The sequence below is a fragment of the Aplidium turbinatum genome, chromosome 10, assembly GCF_918807975.1.
Source record: "Aplidium turbinatum chromosome 10, kaAplTurb1.1, whole genome shotgun sequence".
Lineage (NCBI taxonomy): Eukaryota > Metazoa > Chordata > Ascidiacea > Aplousobranchia > Polyclinidae > Aplidium > Aplidium turbinatum.
In genome coordinates, this window is record NC_137481.1 from 4928644 (window position 1) to 4947238 (window position 18595).

At 38.0% G+C, this 18595-nt stretch overlaps 1 protein-coding gene and 1 pseudogene across 1 annotated transcript; one reads left to right on the plus strand and one right to left on the minus strand.

Annotated features, from left to right (window-relative positions):
* Positions 1–2970: 2970 nt before the first annotated feature.
* LOC145778433 (receptor-type tyrosine-protein phosphatase kappa pseudogene) lies at positions 2971–4063 on the minus strand (annotated as a pseudogene).
* Positions 4064–6071: 2008 nt separating this feature from the next.
* LOC145778434 (short transient receptor potential channel 4-like) lies at positions 6072–14477 on the plus strand. The gene is made up of 9 exons (XM_082589912.1): positions 6072–6084; positions 6356–6519; positions 7426–7644; positions 9120–9287; positions 10081–10263; positions 10924–11071; positions 11704–11817; positions 12402–12570; positions 13676–14477. Exons 1-9 carry the CDS (start codon positions 6072–6074, stop codon positions 14475–14477), a joined length of 1980 nt encoding a protein of 659 aa, XP_082446038.1.
* Positions 14478–18595: the final 4118 nt, after the last annotated feature.

Consider the following 18595-nt stretch of genomic DNA (forward strand, 5'->3'; position numbering starts at 1 on the left):
TAAGGCCGCTTTTGTTTGATACCCGTTTGCGAGATCTTGTTGCGCATCAAGCTGTGATTCTGTTCGCTGTGACGTCACAAGGTACATATAGTTGTGGCCAAAATTTTAAGACCAGACTTGATTTATGACGATTTTTGCATTACTTCAAAATACTGCATCAGATATAAGATGATGCATAAAGATGATGCAACTGAAACAATATATGATGCAGTATTTTGAAGTAATGCAAAAATCGTCATAAATCAAGTCTGGTCTTAAAGTTTCGGCCACAACTATATGTACCTTGTGACGTCACAGCGAACAGAATCACAGCTTGATGCGCGCGAGACCTCGCAAACGGGTATCAAACAAAAGCGGCCTTAGCGAGACGAGGGAAACAAAATTTGAAATTTTTTTTTTGCTAAAACGCATGTTGTACACAATGACATCACGCTGAAACAAAAAACTCGCAAAAAGTGAATTTGGGTTTCCCCGCCCTTTAAAGGTCCAAGACTTTTAGGCCCCTGCAGGTCGATGCAGCAGATGAGAGATTTTGACTGATCAGAAGGCAGGATTGAACCGGGCTGAAAGAAATTTTGCAGAGAAAAGTTTAGTACGTCAAGTTTTTCACAACTCGCAACATTTTCCTACGATGTCGAAATTTCCATAAGCATGTCAGCAACACACTTTGATGAACCTGACAAGTAGCCTACGGTACCTGAAAACTTAACATTCGAAAATTTGCACTCAAACTTTATTTACTAAACTTTTATTGCAATTTTTTGTTCAAAACCCGTCTTCTGATTCTTCCCAAGCTCGACTTTGACAAATAATGTTGCGAGTTGTGAGAAACCTGGTGTCTTTACCCGCGAAATTTTGCTCAGCTGGGTGGTTAAATCCTGTCTTCTGATTGGTCAAAACACCAAGTCTCGAGTTAAAACGGTGAAAGCAAGAGCGCATGTGGTTCCAAAGCTGCAGGCTGCCGAACTTTGGTAGTCAATAAGCTATAGGCAGTAGCGTTGACGGAGAGTTTTATGAGGCAACTATTGGACCTGACCCGGGAAGACTTTAATGAACCAGAATCTTTACAGGAGGCTCTGGAACTGGAGAAATCCACCACGTGTTTTTTGGACTCGTGTTGCAATCTGCTGCGTTTGCATTCATTTTATTTTTCCTCTACCGTAGGCTACAGTAGCATTGATTGGGGGGTCCAGGATGTAGCTACTTTTGGACCCTGGCCCGGCATAACTTTAAGAACCCGTGAGTTTAAAGAAACCACCCCGTAGCCTATTCTTTGGGTGGGCTATGTTGAGTTTATTTATAGCCTAAGTGTTTTGAATTGGGGCAGGACGATATCATTGGTACCAAGCCAAAATTATCCTTTCAACGATCCTGGTAGGCCATTTGAGAGACAATGCTTTGTATTTTAGTGTAGGCCTACACCACATTTTGAAAAAAACTATCTTTATCTGGTTGGTTGGTTTTTGAATCTTTATCCTTGGACTGACAAAGCATTGATAGGTTATTTCTGGTAGTTTCGCATACTTGTAGAGGCTCTTGAATCAGGGCCGGTTACCGAGATTGGCAGAGTGAAGTTTTTCGCTTGTTGAACTGTTGTTGCCTGGAGCTATTCCATTCACTAGGTGCCGCTGAATGGAGAGCAGTCCTTAGAATGCTTTGCTCAAGCGCACACCCCGAGAGTCGAACCAGCGCCGCGTGATCTTGAGTAGGGCGCGTAACCAATGATCTCAAGGTGATGTTTCGCATTTCTAAAGGTGTCTTGCTTGAATGGCCGAGGTGTTCCATTAGAATTGAGCCAAATTACCGCCTTAACGGCCTTAGCTATAGGTAGCTCACAAAATCATGGCGGCAGTTATTTGATTTGATTTAGTGCTGCATATATAAGTGCATATGGTATGTAATAATGAAGAATGATTAATAGCCTAGTCATACACATGCTAAAAGTAACCTTACTAAGACATTTCCTTTTTATTTCGATGTCAACAGTGGATGTAATTCGAATTTGTTTACATGATATTCATTTAGTGGATTATTATATCGCGTCTTGCAATTGTTTCATTGATAAACATGAACTAATTCAGTTTGCCAGCAAAGTCTATAATCCCACGTTGTCTTTGACTTGATGCACTAGAAACAGAAGTTAGCTGTTTTCATAATCAAAGTTTTGTGAAGTTTGTAAAAATAACCTGAAATAGACTCAGTTATTCTTTTAAATTAAGTGAATAAACTATAAATGGAACCCAGAAAACTCGAGGTTGTATTCGATGAATCAAAAAATACACACATCGTTCATGACACGTCTGATCTACAACCTTCTGCTTCGTCGACATCAAATGAACCACAAGAAGAACCAAACGAGGGTGAAGAACGAAACCCTAATGAAGAAGGTATGCACATCAAGATAGTAGCCTACAAGGGTTAGATCAGAATTTGAGAGTATTATATTCTAATATAACTTAGATGTAAAACTAATTGCCAGTTCATCAAACTGATACTAGATTTTTGTACAAGTTTGAGTGACAGTCAATGTTTGGTTTAGATTTGGACCGATGTTTAGGCTAACTATTTTTTTTTTCTTTTAGGGCCACAGAAGAATTTCCATATTTTATTTGTTTACGGTTGGTATAGTGTTGTGAAGGTTTCAGTAAATTTTCAAAAATTCTCCTTTGGTGTCCCCCCACTTTCTCTTATATAGATTATCCGTGGCACATTCATGTTATAGCCTATCTCTATCAACACTAAAATCGATCTAGATGTTTAATTGTTAGCTAGCTGATTGAGCAACGCTTTTATTTCGAAATGTTGCATTATTGTCTTGGTTGATGAGGGGCACATGATAATTTTCTACCTTACAATCCACTGCTAGCTAGCTGCCGCTATGGTGGCGGAACGGTACCGCGGGTGAGATATCATTCTAGCGGCACGGGTTCGACACTTAGTGGTGACAACAAACAATACTACAATTACAAACTAAAAGTAAAAGAACTGCTGCACTACCCGGTACTCCTCGGGCTTTGACACGTTTTGCAGCTTAAACAACCTCGTTATGACGTCAACCTCGTCATCCTGCGTCAGCAACTCGATGGCGAATGGTCCGAACATGGCCGTCCCACTATCCGGCCAGTACTGGCTCCACGTCTGATCGTGCTCTGACGCGTCGTTCATCATGACTACAGATGTACAGTTGTGGTCGTATATCAATCTCCATATATCTACCACTGTGTTTGGAAGAGGCATCTGGGTCACTAGGAAGTTGTTCTTCAACGAATAGCTATCAATATACACGGCATTAATGTAATTATTGTCCCGGTCCGTTGGATCGGGCGTCACCAAATAAGCAAGATGGCGATCGACAGGTAAAACGTCCATGAATCGGTTGTTGGGACGGTTTCTAGCGAGGCGGGCTACAGAACACTCTTCATCCGACAACTTAGGAGTGATCACGTTGAGAGTTTCAAATTCTTCCTGGATGGGGGCAAAGTGGGTTTGGGAGTCCACAGTGATAAGGTCGTCATAATGCTTCACGAACGCATCGGCGGATACTGATGTTTCTCCGCACAACAATGCTTCTAATATGGCCTCGTGGATGAATACGTACTGCCCGAATTGAAATTTTCAATCCACTGCTATGTATTACGTCACAGATGCCACCAATCAGGTTAATAAAACGTGATTGAGTGAGCCAAGCAAACGAGAAAATGTTATGAGAGCGTAAAAAATTTTCATTTTTTTTTTGAAAGGGGGCACTTGGCCATACGCTCTCCTGGATCGATCTACCATTGGCTATACACAAGCTAATAGCCTAAACAACTATTTTGCTAAGATTAGTTAAATTTTTCTTTGAAAAACAAAATAGTATCATCAATTTCGCTGACTTTTTTGTCCTTTTATATACAGCTTTAACAAGGCTCTCAGGTGGTTCAACCTCATCAATCGCTTCCAACACAACTACAGAGGAAAGTGATTTAGAAGAATTTTTAGAGAACAAAAACGTTGAATCAGAACTATCAGAAGATCGTGGAGGATCATCATGGAAAAAACTTGCCAAGTTAATTGGCACCATTGCGTTTCAAAGTGTCAAAGAACAGTTCAAAGGTTCGTTATTTGAATAAATGAGCGGTTCTCGAAATTTTTCGTTGCGACCCCTTTGGATCAGTTTGTTGGACTGGCGACGCTCCCAGCAATAGAAGTTTCAGGAGTTTTTATTTATTTGTTTATGTCTCCAAGGTTCATTTGTGTCGAGGTGAAGTCAATTAAAATTATCCTATGTGATTGTTAGATCATGTTCAGTTTCTACAATTTCTTAACAATGATTTTGCATGCACATGTCAGGGGATGATACCATCTGTAAGGATTTTATTACCACAATTGAGTTTAGATTCAAAACGCAATCATTGTGCGACGCCCTCGGACAATTCACACGACACACCAGGGCGTCACGACGCACAGTTTAAGAACCTCTAAACCAGAGGATTTTCAACCTTTTTTGCACTGTGACCCCGAAGAACAATCACTGTAGCCTCGCGACCTACCATAAAACTGTTTGTTCATTAAAAGCATATTTAATGCACAATTTAGCCAAATTTAATTCATGCCGACATCCAGTATATGTCTCGTTTCGCTGCTCCAATGTAAACTTCTGAAATCAAAAACGTCTTTTTGCGATGTTGTTACTGCTTTTATTTCATTTTCTCCAATTCACCATTTCCATTTCCTACCAAACTTCGTTAGAATTAGGAGTAAAAATGTTGAATAAAAGCTACATTTTGAGGACTGGACTTTCAGAAATCTCGCAACCCCCCAAAAAACGGCTCGCGACCCCCAGGTTAAAACCCACTGCTGTAAATAAATAGTTAAACGATTCCCTTCAGTTTTTTCACTTAAACTTCTATGTCTTCTTCTGATGGGTATCCTTAGACTTTGTGATGTAACTTGAAAACTAATCGAATGACTCGCTAATTAGCGTCATCGTCAGATGAAAGCATGTTATGTTATTGCTCAGCAGCAGCATTGCAACTTCCAACATAAAGCTTTTTCTTAATTTCGACTGCAGAATTGGTAGAAATGTAAGTTTGACTACAATATCAAATATCAAGTCTCTGCATTTTTATGAATCAACCTGCATGTCACTAAACGTAGCTTAATTTTGCATAAAATGAAGATACACCTAATGCAAAACTCTGCTTCAATAAAATTGTGATGTTTTTGTATTGTGTGCCATCCAATAGGTAACGTGTAATGTAAATATTTCAAAAAGGCTTTTGACTGATTCCCCGACATCAAAATCCGTCATTTTTACATTGCTTCAACGTCTGCAGACGTTGAAGCAATGTAAAAATGACGGATTTTATTGTCTGGGCTGTTATTAATTTAAATAAGCTATAGCTACGTTTCTTTATTTTCAGTCTACTGTATACAATATAACGATCCCGCTTAGTGATATGTGATACACTTTTATCAGTTATGACATTCTTGTACAGCCAATCATATACTTGCAATTTGTTTACGGAATTGGAACATCCAGGAAATATTGTAATTAAACCACCAGAGTAACAACAACTGTTATATAGAGACAGTAAGCTACAGTAGCCTACTTGCTGAATAAGAACATTGCTCTGTCATTACGTTGTAGGCTCTTGATGGTGCTTGCTTGTGTTGCCAAGTTTCGGAGCCATACGTTTTTTCCGACGACTTCTATAACACATAAGTCTACACTTTAAACGCTAGCCTGAACTTTACCTATGTAACTTTTTAAAACTCTCTTTGTTACTAAAACCATGTTTTAGCCAACTGTAGATTGTTTGACTTCAGCAGCTCCAACAATTCTTGTTTGTTATCTGCAGAAGAAGAATCTTCAAAAACATTCCTGACTCCAGGAGAAGAATGGAAACAGAAGAAACTTTTTGATCGCAAAAGGTCCTTGCCAAAAGTTAATAAAAGTCACATTCAAGCTGGTTGTAAAGTTCGACAAATGATTGCAAATTTGGAAAAGTATGTTCACATTAAAAATAGAGTGATGTAGCCTACAAGCTTAGGAGATACTTTAAATTTATGATGACACTTTTTGGGATATGGCTTTCAGAGGTAAATCTTTCAAGGACCAACAATTCCTTCATGACAACACAAATGATGAGTCTATTTTTTAATCAGTAAGCTAAACGATTATTTTTAGGAGCCCAAATATTCTAACTGTTAGCAAAAGGACACAGTTGACCTTCAATACTTATTGTATTTGAGCCATCTTGTTTGTTACTTCTATATTTTTTTATCTGTGGGAAGCGATAGCCTATAATTTCCTAGTCTTGCCATTTCAGATCAAAATCAAATAGTGTAAATGAACTGTACCTGGAAATAGTAAAGTCTGGTTCCTCCAACGACGTCAATGCTCTGTTAAAGCTCAGTATCCATTCCTTCTTTGAGTTTGATCGTAACTGCGTCGATGAGAACAAAAAATGTGCTTTGAGGTTGGCAATTGAAAACCGTGATGCAGAAATGTGCAATGTGCTACTCGATAACAAGGTTGGTTGTTGTGTGCATGGCGCATAAAAGGAGCAACAAATACAAAATTCAGAAACTACGTACAACGCACAACTCTGTGCTCAGTAGCCTATAACAAACAATAAATTACTTCAAACAAACATATTAAGAAACTGTGAATTTATTTACTTCCAAAAAGCAAAGACTTCCGTTTTTACATCGGCCGCTTGCTAGGTAGAGTTGTTGAGGCTTCAGAAGATTTTAATTAGGCATCTCATAACTCCTATAATACCACACACAAACTATTACACATCTCTCAAAAGATTAAAAAAAAATCTCTCAACCTGCATGCATACCCTCACCGTGTGCAAAACTGCAACAAGCTTTTAACTTTTCGCGCCGAGTGGCTCGCGATTGTGCCTAAAAGAGATCAATAAATTGATAAATAATTTGTTACCAAACAATGGTTTGTGTTACGCATTAGCAGAGCATTATTTGAAATAATTCTGGGCGTTTTGCATTAAAGCGCCAATCATTTTAAAGTGATGCAAGGCGCGAAAAGGTTAAAAAGATTTTTTTCACTCCCAAAATCAGGATTCCTGCAAACAATCGTTTGTTTGATATGTTAGCAAATACAGTGACGAAGTTATAAAGAAAATTTTAGGGGGGCAAAAGCAACAATTGGGGGAGAGCCAATATTTTAATGTTTCAAATAAAAGGTTTGTACAAAATAAAGCTATTGAATGCAGCCCAAACATTTATAAAACATCATTTAACATAATACAGTAATACAATGTCACCAAGACGTTAGAACAGCATTAAAAACATATTTTTTGGGGGTCCAAGGTAAATTTTTGGGTTGGCTTTTCCAAGCTCCCCTCGTTGCTACGTCCATGGGTCAATGTCTATTTACATACAGGTAACAATTTTCACTACGACTGTTTTCAGGTTTTGGCAGTGGATTGTATATACCACGCCATTCATCAGGATTTTTATGAAGGAGTAAAGGCAATTCTATGCCACGAAACGAAAAGTACTGAAAGCAAGTATGCCTGGATACAAAAAAGCTACCACTTCTCGTATGGCATGCGACCTCTGTCCTTAGCAGCAATCGATAACAATTTCACAATATTGCAACTTCTTTACCAGCATGGTCATCGGCTACCGGTAAGCTAAGTCCTAAGACTTAAACAATAGACATTTTATTAAGAACATTTGAACTTAGTAAAATCTGTTCATGTTACCCAAGCAACAACAATCCATTGTAAGAAAATTTGACGATGTAAGAAATAAGATTATAACTTGCATCAGTGTTTTTTAAATAATTCGATCAGTCTGCGTAACAATAAGCAGGACCGTTAATAAAATGCCTTGAGCCCGGTAGCAAAAAACCCTCTGGTCCCCAAATCAAAGCACTTCTAAAAACGCTCTAGGCTATATTTAAAATACCTGGTAGTTTCTTCAAGTTCCATGGCTTCTTGGACAAGACCCGGGCCCGCGTTCAAAAGTACCCCCTGAACCAACTACCAACGCTGCTAATATAATGGGGAACGTGAACCATAGCACTAAATGACTTTGGCATCACTGACGTAGGCCTTTGTTAGCCATATTACAAAAGCTAAAAAGCGTATTTATGAAACAATATAATTTTTTTATTTTAATCTAAAAGGATCAGTTGGAAAGCATTCCATTCAGTTGGGAATCTGTTATGGAAAACCAGATTTACCGTAAAGCTAAAGCAAGTCCGGCTTACATAACTTTAATTTGTCAAGTAAGTTACATTTATTAAGACTGTAATAAACTTATCAAGCTAGGGTTAGTATTACAATCCATACCCATCAGGTATTACCGATTTATTGCTTTTGCATATTTTTGAAGACCTTCTAATGATCCTCCTTTTAGGGTGAAACAGGCTGTCAAGGATTTAGAAAGCAATAACTATATTCGATTTATATTTTATCTTCATATGCCTATATAGGCTATATTGTCCGCCAAGTTAGCTTAATGGTTAACCCCCGACTCAAGATCACACGGCGCTGGTTCGTCTTTTAGTCTAAGTGCTTGAGCAAAGCATTGTAGTACTGCTCTCCATTTAGCGGCCCTGCGTCAAAAGCCTCTGCAAGTATGCGAATCTACCAGGAATATTCCATCAAAGGCTTTGTCAATCCCAGGATAAAAATTCAAAACCAACCAATCAATATAGGCCTAGATTGAGAGAGGTTAAGACCATCACCCACAATTAATAAATGGTTCTTGGTGGCTGGCAGTTGTCAAAGACCTAAAAAGCGATTAGAACCATTATATTTGATGAGTGCAGAATGAAAGTGCTCACCAAGCATCTATTGTAATTATTTAGACTTTCTAGAGTTCTTGTGGTAACCACAGGCTACTCCAAAGATATCACCACCTGGCAGAAAATCGGCAACGGAAACGTTAAAAATAATCTGTTTTTAGTTATTTTTAACATTTTGTTTTAGTCTAGTCTGCAGTCATCAGATAAAAGCAAAAAATTTTACAGCCAAACGAAGTTATCGCGTTAAACCATAAATGACTGGGTTAAACCCGTTGGTTAACGCAAAACTGCATAACAAGTTCTTTTTGCTTTGTTTTGACTGCTAACGTTAACTTATTATTTTCTTTAGGGGGACAAAGACAAATTGAGAAATGTAGAGCATCCATTTCCAATGGAATATTGCTTCGAAGAAATCGAAAGCTTACGCCGCTGTGCCAAAGAAGGACCAGAATTGAGAGACTTTTATCGTCAACTTGAGCATCAGGTTGAGGATTACATGTGCAGTTTACTTGATCAGGTTAGACAAAAAATTGCTTTCTAATTAAATAATCACAAATACGCAGGGCCGTTAAGAGGATGATTTGGGCCTGGTACCAAACACGTTAGGGTCTCAAATCAAGATCCTTCTAAGAAAACAAACGCAGTATATGCCTAAAGAATACGCGGTGGTTTCTTCAACTTTCCGGACCCCATGGAAAGGCTGCGGGCCCTTAAAATTATCCCGGGCCTAAATTCAAAGGTATCCCCTGGACCCCACGTCAACGTGGCTGCAAATACATCATAGTCAATTCCCTTTGAATCTAAATGTAGGCCAGTTGATCTTGGTCGTTTCACATGCTTGTAGAAGCTGAGTTTGAAGTGTTGTTCGTGAACTATTCCATCCACCAGGTGTCGTTAAATGGAGAGCACTCCTTGTTTGTTTGTTTATCGCACTCAAGGCTTACGCCCCGGTGATTGAAGATTTAGATCAAGTGGACGGGAAAGCAAGGAAATCAATCTTCGTGTCCACCTTCAGGCAGGCCTTTAAGTGTCCTAAGACACAGTCGCATGCTCTTGAGCGGTGTCGAACCGACGCTCTATCGAGTGTCGCTCTAGGGCTCTCACCACTCGGCAATGCAGCTGACAGAACTCCTAAGAATGCGTTGCTCAAGCGCACACCCGGAAAGTCGAACCAGCGCCGCTTGATCTTGAAGCTTCTTCGTTCATGAAGTCACGCGCTAACCAACTGAGCTACCGGGGCGGACAGTATTTTCTTTCTTTGCTAGGCCTACTCTTTCAAATCTTAATTAAAACAGTAGCCTACTGGTTAGGTGCAATCTTCCAGAGAATTGGCGGCTTTACATGAATATGACCACGAGGATGCGTGGTTTAGTGATGAGTTTTTAGGAAATGATTTTCGCAAAGGAAATAAGCACGTTCCTCCGACGTTGGACATCCTTGCCAAAGCTTGTGAAAAAAATCTGATTAAATTTGTGAACCACAGCAATGCGCAGGTACGTTTGAATAAAATTATATCCCCCTCAAAGAGTGATATAGCTACCTACAGATATACCTGATTTGTTACATTCTGCAAACTTTTTCAGATTTTCCCAACTTTTGGTAACTGTTTAAATGAAATTTTCTAAAAACAATGTTTCAAAGTCTTTTTACTATCTTCTGTAGCAGGTGACAAAATAGGTTTTAACATCACCAGGCTTTAAAGAACAAACATAATTTGATTCAAAAAATTTCAATCCGACTGTTAGCCGCTTGCTAACCGTCTGATTGAACGTTTCTGAAAGTTACTCTTTCTCACTTTTTACTGCTTTCCAAGGCAACAAAAAGCTTTTATATAATTACGAGTCAGCAAAAAGCAAAAAAATCTTAGAAAGTTTCAGTTAAACAGTAGGCCGCACCTTAAGATAGCCATGTAACGTTTTTGATTTTATGTAGTGATGATAGGCTAATGATTATTAATCGTAGCACTCGTTTTTGGTATTAGGCTAATACCATTAAGCTTACTAATAATAACTATTTATTCTCATCAATAATAGTTAAAAAGATTTGTATTTTTTTACTTAGACTGTACTAGGACGGACGGTAAATTAATCATAATAATAATTAGTATTTAGGATCATATCTATAAGTCACTGACCAAGTGCTTTTTTGTACAGATGGCCCTTTCCCATCTATCATACCGAGAAACATTGAGCATTCATGGTTCAAATCCATTTAAAATTTTTGCTTTTGATGTGCTTGTTGGAATGTTATTTCCTGTTTTATCATTATTGCATATTATAGCCCCTTACAGCAAAGCAGGAGGTAAGTGTATGCAGGCCGTCTTCAGATTTTAAAAAGGGTCCACAGATGAAAAGCAATGTCACATTTATCAAATTTTAAAACGTAAACTTAGTGTAGATTTGCCGCAAATGTAATCCCCAAATTAGGAAGTCCGCAACGATCCAAATAGATAGGCTATCTACAGTACATCAATTTTGGAACTGGCAGAATCACTCTTGAAATTTAACCCACAACATCTTCCATTGGTTTATATTGTTTAACAATTCAAACATTTCTACACAGCCTAGCCTACGTGCATTTATTAGTTTCATTTGTTCAATTTGTTGTTGTTTGCTTTTGTGGCCCTGCTAGCTGCAGGCATAGCTAGGCCCTGCTAGCTGCTGCTCTTATATAGCTATCTATCTTACTACACAAACAACCACTCAAGCACCATTTATGGTTTTGCCATCTTTTTCAGTTCATTGAAGCGTTGATTGCTTACTGTATCCAGTAGGCTATACTACCTTTATCGCTCCGGACGAGTTAATATAATGACGCAAACAAAATGATTATTGTCTATACATTATGACTTATACCATATGAAACTGTTATTGTTTATATTTGTAACTTTGTTATTTTGTCTAAACCTGATGTGACAATTGTTATTTCTCCAGATGTTATTTTCCGTCCCAATGTCTTGTACGGATGTCACTTAATGTCTACTTTGACGTTTTTTGGATTACTTTTTGCAAGCGTTATTATGAAATCTGTAAAAAACGACTACTTGGGTAAGTACAGAAACAAAATGTAGCCTACCATTAAAATGTTTCTTTTTCTGTACTTATGGCTTATTAGAGGCTGAGAACGCTTTGCCTATGTCAATTATTTTGCTGCTAACTAAACAATGACTGAGCTTTTTTCTGGCTGATATACAGTATACCCATCAATGCAATAACCGAACCTACTTTTAGTGTTGCCAATAAACATTAGGCAGCCTACAAACCCCACTTGGTGAAAGGGGATTTTTGTTTTTTACCACAATTAACTACCAATATGGGTGTACCGATCAATCGTCTTATATACAGCAAATTTTGCATTGAAATGTAACACGAGCATGCATAGATCATTATATAGCATAGTAGACACAGAAGGAAAACCTTTTGTAGGTTACCACCCAAAAAAAGTTTCAGTTTCATGTTTTGTTTCCGACCACCAACAAAAAAAAAGCAATTTCACTTGCCATAACATAGCAGGGGTCTGGATAAAGGAAGAAGCGACAAAACGCGAACGTTAAAGGGTGCTCGATAGAGAAATGATTTCCTAAATACTGTAGCCTATGATGATTTTGGCAAACCAATGTTATTTCATTTAGGAGCTCCCCCAACATGGATAGAATGGTTGATAATTGTTTGGGTTTGTGGAAAATGGATGCAAGAAAAAAGTGAATTTCTCCAAAAAGGCTTCAAGAGTTATCTTTTGGATTGGTGGAATTATAATGATTTGCTACAATTATCTCTGTTTACGACTGCTTTCATTTTGCGGTAAGTGATGTAAACTTAAGAATGAAAAATAAAAACTGTTTAGTGTTTACTTTTCCAGTAGCGGATGAATTGCTTATCCAATAAAACAGAAAGCGAAAACTTCAGCTTGCTAATACACCTGCTGAAGACGCAGCTACCAAATAAACCAATCTTCCTGGTAAACTTTTAACATTTTATGTATCTAGCTGTGGCAGTTGTGTTTTTGTTATTTTGGAATAGTTACAAATTATTGTTTCTTGTGTGAAGATGTCTAGGCCAACTAGTATCTTTACGAAAATGCTCTGCGCTGTAGCTTCGTGGACGAATTCTAACACACATAAGTTACCATACAAAGAGACTCATCAGTATTCATGTAGCCTAAGTTAAATATAGGCTATACTGCAACCTCTCGAAAGTAGGAACCGGGAATCATAAATAGTTCAAAACAGTCGTTAGTTTAATAACAAGAATGAGCGATGGTAAGATGGACCTGCCTAGTCAAGCCTGAAGACAACATCCAGTTTGAAACTCTTCTTTCAAAGCTCAAATTAAAAGACATCAGTGAAGTCCTCCAATTAGGCAGACTGAGATGGCTTGGTCACAGCTTGAGCTGCCTGGATCTCACAGGTCAGATGTGTCAACATCGCAGCACAGCGGGGTGAAGGTAGACCAAAACTTTCTTGGGAAGAACTTGTAAAACGTGACCTTGTAGCCCTGTACATGGACTCTGCCAAACCTATAAATCGCGAGGTGTGGAGGGAAAAACTTCGTTCTCGACAGACAGACAGGCCACACCCTCGACATGAAGATTAATTCATGGCCTGTATAATCAAAATTGGTTGATGATGATGATACACTTTTTGCATGTCTCATCAAAAAGATATAATTGATGTTTTTTTGGAGTAGTTTGTTGCAGCAATAAAACTTAAATTTCTTAATCCACAACATGCCATATCAAACGGGAAGTAATTTCTTTAAAAGTACAGAAACAGTTTTCCTTTTTAAGCCAGAGACCGTGTCTTTTAAGCCGTTTTCGGAATCAAGTAGTTGAAACATTATAACTTCACAAATTGCATGCTTAAAACTAAAATTCTTTAAACATTAAAATTCTGTATTTCATTGGCAGGGTGCTGGACTATGTGAAGCATAGTAGAGATCCGGAACGGATATACCGAGCCAATTGGTCATCATCTGACCCCAGACTTTGGAGCACAGCTATATTAGGCTGGGCATACGTGATCACTTTTCTTCGTGTTCTTGGACTTAGCAGAAGAAGCAGAACTTTTGGTCCTTTGACTGCGTCACTCGCCAAGATGCTGGTGAACGTGATACATTTCCTCTTTGTGTTTGGATTAATTATGTTGGCATTTGCTTTGGGTTTAACTGAAGTGTATTGGTATTATGGAACTTCAGAAGGAATGACGTTGCTGTGCAACAGCCGGATGGGGAATACTACCTCTGAAGCCAGATGCAGGCCGGCTCATTTTTCAGATCTTGGACAATCAATTGAGGACTTATTTTGGGCTTTGTTTGGTCAAATAGAATTATCAGACTTGTTTGTAAATGGAAATCATCGACTGATTGAAATCATAGGAATCACTTTAGTTGGAACTTATCACGTAATTGCAATTATTATACTCATTAACATGCTGATTGCCATGATGACAAGATCTTTTGAGAATACAAGTGAAAACAGGGATGCTGAATGGAAGTTTCAAAGAGCCAAAATATGGATCAACTTCGTGAGACGCGATTTGAAATGTCCTCCTCCAATGAACCTCATTCCAAATGTTTACCACTTGTGCAAAATATTCAACAATTGCTGCTCGAAGTCGAAGGATTCTACTTTGCTTTTGGTGCGCAAGAAAAAACAAAGAAAGATGCAGCGACAATTAGTACGAAGATTCAAGTATTCTCATTGCATTTAAAAACTGACGAACATATTTAAACCATAATGCACTTATCTTGTTAGCATAGATGAAAGAGACAATCCGTGTGATATGCATCTTTTTGAGTGATTTGACAGTTTAGCAGGCTTACAAGTACTTCACAATGATTAGGTTATGGTACTAGATATTTCTTTAAAAATTGGAGGGAGATGTCTCTGAAAATATCCCCTGAAAACAGGCTCTTGTAAATCATCAGTAATTTGACTGATTGTGAAAAATGTTTCTTCTCGAACCGAGAAAACTTCTTTGGAAGCTTGATCTTAATAGTTTGTTTATGCTTAAACCGAAGACACTCTGACCCACTGGGCCAAGCTTGATCACGGAGATTGACAGAGTGAAGATATCTCTGGATGGTGAAATGTTTTCTGTGAATGATTTCGTTCACCAGCTCCAGTAAATGGAGAGGTATCATTGAAATGCGTTCCTCAAGCGCGCATCCAAAGAGTCAAACCAGTTGCGCTTTTTACTGCTTCTTTGTTCATAGTTGACGTATTGACCCGCTTAGCTATCGTGGCGAACGGTAGTATGTCAACACTGTAGTATAAACTATTATATTCAAAGCGCTTATCAGTCAATACATATTTTAATCAGACAGCTATAAACACTTAATAGGCATTAAAAATCTAATACAGTGTAAGCTACTAGCGTTACTGTGTATAGGGAAGGGCTATTCAACTGGCGGACCGCGGTCCGAATCCGAATTCTGGGTGTTGATAGTGGACCTTGAGCTTTTGGAAGAATAACCTCATTGCCACGTTTCAGGCCTTTTTTAAACAGATTTCTACTAGGAGAAAACAATCATTACTGTGATTATCCTAGTTGCTGGTGGGCTTCGCCCCCCAGACTCCCCAACACTTTCTCAGAAATCCAAGTCGAGTTACATTTTGCCTAAAAAGTGGTTTGGTACAGATAATTTAATTTTCGTGGTTGCGTGTGAAATAACTTATTCACCGGACCGCTAAAAATATTCAACTTGTCAAACTGGACCTTTGTTAACATTAGTTGAGTAACCCTGGTATACGGGAAAGTTATGTGATATGGGACACTTTAGCTAGTTGGAAAATTGGCTTGCTGTAAAGCAACAATTTGCTCTTGTGACGTAACACACCATCTACAATGTACAGAAAAAATTAACCACTTTGGTGGCAGTAATACATTTTTTGTGTCTCATGTCACCCGTCAAATTTTGACTAAGATGCATAGGCGTGGGAGAAAGTTAGTTTTTGGGAGTGCGAAAAAATTCTTGCCAAAAAATTCTTATAATAATTAAATGCGCCTAAATATTTTTTGTGACAAGGCATAGACCACCAGATTAAGAATTCTACACTGCTCCCAATAGTTTGGCACAATTTTGATTATTTGAGCAAAATATCAAAAATAAGTTCAATCTTAATGCAATTTTTAAAACATATTGAAAGTTCTTGCCCTCATGTTTATTAAATTTTTGAGTAACTTAATTGAAAAGTTTAGGGGTGCGCTTGCATTTTATTTGATATTTGCATAATAATTATTTGAGCAAAAAATTAATTATAAGTTTAATCTAAATAAAGTTTTGAAACATGCTGCAAGTTCTTGCCCAAACTTTTATCAAATTTGCCCAAATTTTCGACTAATTGAAAAGTTTAGTGGTGCGGGTGCACCCCCTGCAACCCATGCTCCATACGCCTATGAGATGGCTGATCTCAAGACCAACTTTATCGGTCTTAGTGATATGGACAATAAATGTGCACACACACTGAGGTTAATTTCTTCACAGAAAAGGCAATGCAAATTATAAGATAATGCAAAAAACTCTGTAATATTGTAAAAGTTAGTCACTTTTACAATTATAGCAAGTTATAGGCTTATCAGTGTCATTAGATTGAAGAGACAAGTAAAGAAAGACAGTTTATGCTCTGTGTTCGAGTTGCTTTTTATTAAGCTGTGCACATTTAGGCATCTGCAAATCTGTAAAAACCTCAAAATGTTAGTTGCTACAGTTGTTACGTTTACGCTGACGTTACAGTTGCTACGTTTACGCTGACGCCGTCAGCGTAAACGCAAACGTTCGAAAAACCATACGCCGTATGCGTCAACGTAACTTGTAAAAAAAGTTGGCGGCGTCAGCGTCAGCGCATACACTAGCGTAAACTCATTTGGTTTGCTAGGTGCCAAATATTCACATGGTATATAAACCACTCGAAACAAACAAGTTTTATTTTGAATTTCCACGAAGAAACACAAGCATCTGAAAGTGTTCATCTGACATTTTGCTGCATTTTGGTTCCAATATGTCTTTGCCCATTGAAAACATTCTTTCAACTGCAGCGCTGGAAGGTATTGGCGTGTTGTAGTGAAAAAAAGACATTAAAAAGTATGCGTTGACGCTATGCGCTAAAAAACCGCGAAAACTTTACGGCGTAGCCTCAAGCGACAACTATCCAAAAAAATGTGGCCGCAAGCGTTAGCGCAAACAAAAGTCTACGCCGCAAGTTTACGGCGTAAAATTTGCGGCGTATACGTACATCTCTGCATGTGGCCCATAGCCTATCATCACCCAAATATAGATGGACCATATCACCAGATAACTTACATGAGAGTTAAACTTTACAATTATTTTTCACAGTAATTATTGCAAGAAAAATAAAACTATGCCTAAATCGAGTTCAGTGAATGTAAGTTACACAACAAACAAAAATTTACCTTTGCAGTGAATACTTTAATAAACAAAGCAAGACAGAAAAGATTAAATCTTGCAAGAAAAACCAAAAGTCAAAAAGCTGTTCTTACCAGAAAATAAACAAACTTTTAAGCTAACCGCCATTTTGCAAGTTGCTTTTTAATTACACTTGACCTTTGCACTATTTAATTGTACATTAAGCAACGGAGTCGTCAGCGGCCGCATATCACCCGTGAGGTCCAGTTGAAAAAAACATTTTAACTACGAATAAAAGTTACGGTCAAAATCAAGCATCAGGGTAAAACGTTACTTACGCAAGGCACTGGCAGTCAATATTATTGTTTGTCGATTTTTTGCTTCAAAAGATTGATTTGCGCTTCAAGCTCAAACGTCTTGGTTGCTCGATGATAAAGTTGCTTTGAAGCAGCAAGACATTGAAGAGACGAAGACTCGTTTGATAACAAGCAGAAAAGTAAACAGCTGGAAAAAATCTTAGATCGAATAAACCACTAATGAACAAATTTTTGTAAATGCAGTTGTCTATCAATAAATTAGCTAAGAAGCTACTGTAAGTCTATTTGTTTGAAATAGTTAGTGTCTTCAAAAGCCTCAATCTAAGCAGTCATACGGTTGAACCAGACTGGTCACCGAGGTTGACAATGCAGAATGCTCAACAAGCTGGGAGTGTGGTGCATTGCCGTCTTTGTTATTGCTTTCGGTTTGGAGATTAGTTGCATCCAGGGCCGTTATCAATGCGATTCTCGGGCCACCGATTCTTCTCTTCGGACACTTCTCAGAAAAACGCACTGTACGCAGCAGATACGAGGCAATTTCTTCAAGTTCCCATGCCCCTAAAATCATTCCGCGTTTAGATCTAAAAGTACCCCCTGGACCCCCTTGTCTAAGATTTTTTAGGAAAAAGTAGTAAATATGCCAACAATGCACAGTAGCGGAATTAAAAATAGGTCGGGAAAGTACCGAGGTTTTAACAAAGCAAAATTTATAAGATAAATGAACAATGCAATACGTGACGTCAAAAACAGGTAGAGTTGGTTAAGGGATGTGGGGGGCTTGCCCTCCAACATTGTTTTTACAAATGTATACAAATTTGGTCCCTTTTTAGGTATTTTTGGCGCAATCATGATTTTTTTATCACAATGCACACTTTGTATGTAACCATAGGTCGCTTTGTGCGTAACCAAATTTATCAAATTAAAATTATATTTGGGTAGAAGGTTTGGTTAAAAATTTAAGTTAACCTACCATTTCAAAAAACCTTTATTCACGACCACAAAAGAATTTTAATAATTTATTTCTTAAAAATTTGTAGATTATAGTCTAGATTAGTTCAGTTAATTTATTTTTCTGCTGGCAAATAAACAAAAATATATATAAACAACACATAAACAAAAATAAGTCGCGCAGCAAGGATGGCAGC